At 50.1% G+C, this 6,190-nt stretch overlaps 1 protein-coding gene across 3 annotated transcripts in view; it reads right to left on the bottom strand.

The window, feature by feature from the left end:
* Window positions 1-493: 493 nt before the first annotated feature.
* LOC123930169 (cilia- and flagella-associated protein 251-like) overlaps window positions 494-6,190 on the bottom strand; it is a 52,943-nt gene continuing 47,246 nt past the window's right edge. For all 3 annotated transcript variants that reach the window (XR_006816000.1, XR_006816001.1, XM_045986424.1), the window contains 3 exons: window positions 4,100-4,240; window positions 1,233-1,344; window positions 494-996 (listed from right to left, as the gene is read on the bottom strand). Coding sequence is in view for 1 of the 3 variants with exons in the window: in XM_045986424.1 (XP_045842380.1) it covers window positions 901-996; window positions 1,233-1,344; window positions 4,100-4,131 (240 nt within the window). In the remaining 2 variants the exon portion in view is untranslated. The remainder of the gene's footprint in view (window positions 997-1,232; window positions 1,345-4,099; window positions 4,241-6,190) is intronic.

The following is a 6,190-nucleotide window of genomic DNA, read 5'->3' as shown; positions in this document are numbered from 1 at the left end:
CTCCCCACGGAGCAGAGAGCCCGATGCAGAGCTCGATCCCAGGACCCCGGGATCATGACCTGAGCAGAAGCTCAGAGGCTTTAACCCACTGAGCCACACAGGCGCCGCTGTGCTCATGGATTGTTAAGAGGACAACTGCCCAAAGCAATCCCCAGATTCAATGCAAGCTCTAAAATGTCCCAGAGCGGTTTCTGGCAGCAACAGAAAAACTCGCTATGGCTGGTGGCTACCGTATCAGCTCAGCTTATAAAAGCTGTGAGGAAATTTTTTGCGGAGACCTAGAGGGACGGTGGGGGCCAGAAGGAGAGACACGGACATGAAGCTGCAGCGTGACATGTGCCCGGCTGAGCCCAGTCACCTGGGCCCTCTGACTGGGTTCTGGATCCTGCATCCAGGTGAGCACTTTGCACAGTGTCTGGTGCATCGTAGGGACCGAGCAGCCGTGTGGTGAGCGAAGGGTGCAAGGATGAGTACGACGACACAGAATGGAAGAGTAGACTTGGTGGGTGCCCTTGACACGTCGCTTCAAGCAAACTGAGACTAATAATTTCTGAGTCTCAGGAGCAGTTAAGAGCATGTCTAGAACAGGAAAGGCCGCTGGCCCGTGACTTCAGACAAATTATCTAGTACTTAACAGTAGCAGTCCATTGTATTTCTAAAGAACTCCTTCCCAGCACGTTTGCATGGACTGCGGGAGATACTTGCTGTAACAAACTTAGCAGAACCTGGCACATAATACATGCTCAGAACAATATTACTCACTATCAGGAAGATTAAAGTGAGATCAAGGACACGGCAGTGTTTTTTTACAAGCACTAGTGTACCATAACTGAACGCCAGTAAAACCGAAAGTAGGTTTGGACCTGGACTCGGTGTGACTGTAGACATAGCTTTACACACTCAAACTGAGCTCACCTGAACACCATACTCTTTGAGGAGGTTGAGGGTACATGCTGGGGTTTCCACGGCTGAGGTCCACCTCCAGATGCAAACTTCCTGCGAGTGACAGCAGATGGAGGAGAATGAGAAGGTTCCTGAAGGCTGTTGACAAACCCGACACCTCTCGTGGTAGCCATGTAACTGTGGCTCGGGAACATGGCACCGAGAGCTATACCCCAGGAAGAGAACCCTCAACGGGGGGCCATGGGGTCCGGTCCTTCCCTGAGAGCATCACATCACCACGTGGCCCAAGCCGAGCCAGCCCACTGAGGCCGCCTCCACGTGCCCCATACCTGGATTTCAGCATCGGAGATGGTTGCCAGATATTTGGAATCCCGGGTGATGGCTGTGGCCCCGATGCCATTGCCTTCTGGGCAGCTGTCAAATATTGTGTGCACAGGAATGCTGCAAAACAGGACCAGGGAACCCGATTTGAGGTCTGCCTTGCTCCCCGGAGGGACTCGTTTCAAAAGCTATGGAGGAAACAAATGTGCTCCATCCATACAACAGACTGCAATGCAGCCATACAGAGGAAGGAAGCACGGACCCCTGCTGTATCAGGGGTGGACCCTCATACATCACGTGAAGTAGAGAAGCCTGACACAAAGACCACACGTTGTTCGAGCTCATTGCTATGAAGCGTCCAGAATTAGAAAATCCACAGGGACGGACCGGCATGTCAGTGGGGTCAGAGGGAATGGTAGGGATGACTGATGGCTTTGGGGTTTTCTTTTGGGGTTTTGGAACTAGGGGCATCCAGCAGGCTCAGCTGGTGGACCATGTGACTCCTGACCTCGGGTTTGTAGGTTCCAGCCCCACGTTGGGCAGAGAGATGACTTTAAAACAGCAGTTGGAACTAGAATCAAGCCGCGATGGCACAGCATTGTAAACACACTCAATGCCACTGACTCGCAGGCTTCACAGTGGCGAATTTTACCTTATGTGAATTTTATCTCATTTTAATAAATAATAGAACTAACTCAGCATTATGCAAGCATGCTGTTCATTCTCTTCATGAAGTCGACTGTCACCCACTATTGAGCGCTGATTCCGTGTCAGGCACGAAGGACAGGAAAAAAAAAAAAAAGATGCCTAGGACAATACCCCAGCTCTCAGGAAAACGAGCGCCCTCCCACCTAAGCTGGATCCCAAGACTCTGAGGTCATGACCTGAGCTGAAGGCAGAGGCTTAACCTGCTCAGTCACTCAGGCGCCCCAGCATATGGTAATTTCTTAGAGCAGCCCAAGGAAACTAAAACAGTGGGTATGATCAGCCTCTTTTTTTGTAGATGGGGAAAATCACTTCACTTCCTTGGGCCTCCAAGCTGCGTTAGTGTTAACCTCCCTCATCTACTCTGGGACATCGCCAAACCAAGTTTCTCAGCCTGAAGAGCCAAGAATTGTAAATGGGGAAATTCACGAAGGTAATATCACTCGACCGGGCCTCAAGGCAACAGGACGACCAGCCTCCCCAGGCCGCTTCACCCTCTCCCGGCATCCCACCGCTGGCTTCTGCATGCCCAGACCGGTATTTCTCATTTGTTGCGGATATGCTACACTGAGTAGGGAAAAGGGAGCTTGCGCCACGCCTACCCTTGAAGGAGTCCCATATGATTATCAGGCACTAGGGCCCTTTGTCGGCCGCGGCAATCCACCGCCTGTCTTCACTGATGCAGAGGCAGGAGATCGCGTTAGTGTGGCCCTGCAGAAATGCAGAGAAAGTGCTCTGAAAGATTCAGGATGGCCAGAGAGGCTGGAGCCCCACAGAGAAAACTAAGCTCCTCTTCCAGGTTCATCGGGCTGAAAGTTCCACTCCGATGGCCTTCCCCTGGCATTTCTTCATAGCCAGTGGTTTTCTGATTTTCTCTCCCTCAAACCCCTAAAGTGTAAGCCACACTCCCCACAAGGACAGTGCTCCCTACAGATGTAGGCATGTGCCCAACTCTGAACCCAGGTGGGGAATAAATGTTGGGGTTCTGCCCCACCTCCAGCCCCCTTGAAGCCCTGCTGGCCTCATCTCCCTTAAACAGTGTCCACTCAGGCCACTGAGCAGATCTGGAGCAAAAGCCTCTTCGCTGGTCTCCCTGCTTTCATTCCCATCCCCCCACAATCCTTTCTCAGTAACTCAGGAACCTTCTGGAAACAAATAAGATGCTAGTGCTCCCTGCCAGGAAATAGTTCATTTCTTCCCTCCTTCCTCTCCCCTTGCTCACTCCATGTCAGTCATACCAGCCTTCTTTCTCGGCCCCATGGGCAGGCCTGCAAACCTGGAGCTCCCTGGGTCTGGACTGCTTCTCCCCAAACTGCCCCTGGTTCATCCTCCTCAGTGAGTCAGATCTCGGCACAAAGGGCATGTTTGCCAGCGCAACCCACTGAAGGGCCATCTCTCACTCCTGATCTCTCTCCTGCAGCAGCCCACATTTCCTTTGGAGTGCTTGTTGTAATTCATAATTGTGTATTTATGAGAGTATAAGCTCCATGGGGGGCGGCGGGGGGGGAGCTAGATCTGTTTTGTTCATGACTACATGCCCAGAATCTGAAACAAAGAGTTTCTGGTAAATACCTATGGAATAAATGAATGGAGGAACGAATGGGTGGATGGATGGATCGTCAAAGCCACTCCCAGCCACCTGACTCTGCAGGAGGCTGGACAGCTGCCTGGCATGGTCCTTATTTCTCAGCCTGTCTGCCTGCTGCTCCTTCCTCACTCTGCAGATACAAACTACCCCCTCTCCCTCCCATCAGCACTGTGCTCAGTGCTGCACATTCAACTAAGCTCCAAGAAGGGCTGCTTGCTGGGCCTGTGTGTGTTTCTGGACATCTAGAGAGCAAATTCTGCACCTACGTGGCATGGATCCCTGAATATGACTAGGCTTTTGGGAAACCCTCTGTGATGTTTTTGACCTACGCATTGACTTAAGGAAGGTCCTTATTAAAATATATGTCAAATGCCCAAATAAATGCCCATATATTGGGCAGCTCAGTCGGTTAAGCGTCGGCCTTCAGCTAAGGCTTTGATCTCAGGGTCCTGGGATCCAGACCCACGTCAGGCTCCCCGCTGAGCAGGGGAGTCTGCTTCTCCCTACTGCTCTCTCTTGCTTGCTCTCTCCAAATAAATAAATAAATAAAATCTTAAAAAGCAACAACGAGAACTTGCATACCTGAAGGTGCTGCTGAGTATTCTTGAAGACATCGTCGATGACCACAGTGTGAGCACAGACGTACAGAAGGACTCGCTAGTGTTCACCTCGAATGTAGTAAACGGTAAGAGAACTGGTCCATCTGAAAGACCAAGTCATGGTCTGGAAGACAAAGGCAAGACCAGCAAGACACTGAGTGTGCCGAACCCAGAACTGTGAAGCCACGCACCCCTGGTGCAGTCTCTGGAGGGGAAGGATTTCACATCATCAGTCCAAAGTGAGGGAAATCACTTCAAGAACATCCTCAAGCACATGCTAGGGCCTGGAGGGCTCTCGAATCCATGATGCTGAGTGAAAGGGGCCACACACAGTGCAGGGTCAGTCCAATCCATAGAGATGGAAAGGAGCCCAGTGGCTGCTGGGGGCCTGGGGAAGGTGGTCGGGGAGTGACGGCGAGAGGATATGGATTTCTTCTGTGGGGGATGAAAATGTTCTGGAATCAGACAGTGGTGACAGCCGCACAACCTTGTGAACATGCTAAAAAGCAATGGATGGTGCGCTTTAAAGGGGTCACTTTTATGAGGATGTGGAGAAATTGGAACCACTGGCACTCTTGGTGGGAATGTGAAATCGTGCAGCTGCTGTGGAAAACCCCAGGGAGAGCTCTCCAAACACTGAAAGCAGAATTAGCGTATCATGCAGCAATGACACTTCTGGGTACCTAGCTCAAAGAACTGGAAGCAGGGTCTCAAAGAGACAGTCACACGCCCATGTTTAGAGCAGCATACTTCACAGAAACCAGAAGGTAAAAGGACGCCAAGTGTCCCATGACGGATGAAGGGATGAACAACATGTGAGTGCTGTTCAGGCTTCCACAGGAAGGCAACCAACGCTCTACAACGTGGATGGACCTTGGGGACATCATGTAAGCGAAATCCACCAGTCACAAAATGACAAATACGGTAGGATTCCACGGACATGGTCCCAAGAGGAGTCAGATCCATAGAGACAGAAAGTGGAATGGTGGTTGCCAGGGGCAGGGCTGGGGAACGGGGAGTTGTTCAATGGGTAGGGAGTTTCCATCTCACGAGATGAGTTCCAGGTGTTGGTTGCACCACAGTGTGACTGTACCTACTACGACGCTGTACACTTCAAAATGGTGAAGATGGTAAATTTTAGGGATGCCTGGTGGCACAGTTGGATCAGCAACTCACTCTTGGCTTTGGCTCAGGTCGTGATCTCAGGGTTGTGGCATCCAGCCCGACATTGGCCTCCAGGAATAGTCTGCTTAAGACTCTCCTCTGCCCTTCCCTACCCTCCCTTTCAAATAAATAAATAAAGATTTAAAAGAAATATGAGGGGCACCTGGGTGGCTCAGTCATTGAGTGTCTGCCTTCAGCTCAGGTCATGATCCCAGGATCCTGGGATCGAGCCCCTGCCAGGCTCCCTGCTCCTCAGGAAGCCTGCTTCTCCCTCTCCTACTCCCCTTGCTTGTGTTCCTTCTCTCGCTGAGTCTTTCTCTGTCAAATAAATAAATAAAGTCTTTTTTTTTTAAAGATGGTAAATTTTACTTTATGTGTATTTTACCACAATTTTAAATTTTAAGAAGGTAAATTTAATGGTATGTGAATTATACCTTGCTTAAAAAAGAAAAGAAAGTCAACAGTAAACAGAAAGAACGTCCTATCCTCCTAATCCCCAGAACCTAGACTGCTCAGTACCTGACACACAGTGAGCACTTCATATTGTGAAATTCAATTTACTTTATGAAAATATATGGAAGGGGGAAGTTACAGTATAGTTACTAAGGAACTTCATAAGAAAGATAATTATTCAGCTGGGAATATTTGTATTTGTTCTTCATATACCAATTCCTCTGGAAGAATGAAGCACAAAGGGACAAAATTACCTAAGCATGATTAAAAATTCCATATTCAGGGGCACCTGGGTGGCTCAGTGGGTTAAAGCCTCTGCCTTTCGCTCGGGTCATGATGCCAGGATTCTGGGATCGAGCCCCGCATCGTGCTCTCTGCTTGGCAGGGAGCCTGCTTCCTCCTCTCTCTCTCTCTGCCTGCCTCTCTCCCTACTTGAGATCTCTATCTGTCAAATAAA

The sequence above is a fragment of the Meles meles genome, chromosome 18 (assembly GCF_922984935.1).
Source record: "Meles meles chromosome 18, mMelMel3.1 paternal haplotype, whole genome shotgun sequence".
NCBI classification, from domain to species: Eukaryota; Metazoa; Chordata; class Mammalia; order Carnivora; family Mustelidae; genus Meles; species Meles meles.
The sequence above is the reverse complement of the archived record's forward strand: the minus strand, read 5'-3'. Positions and strand labels throughout refer to the sequence as shown.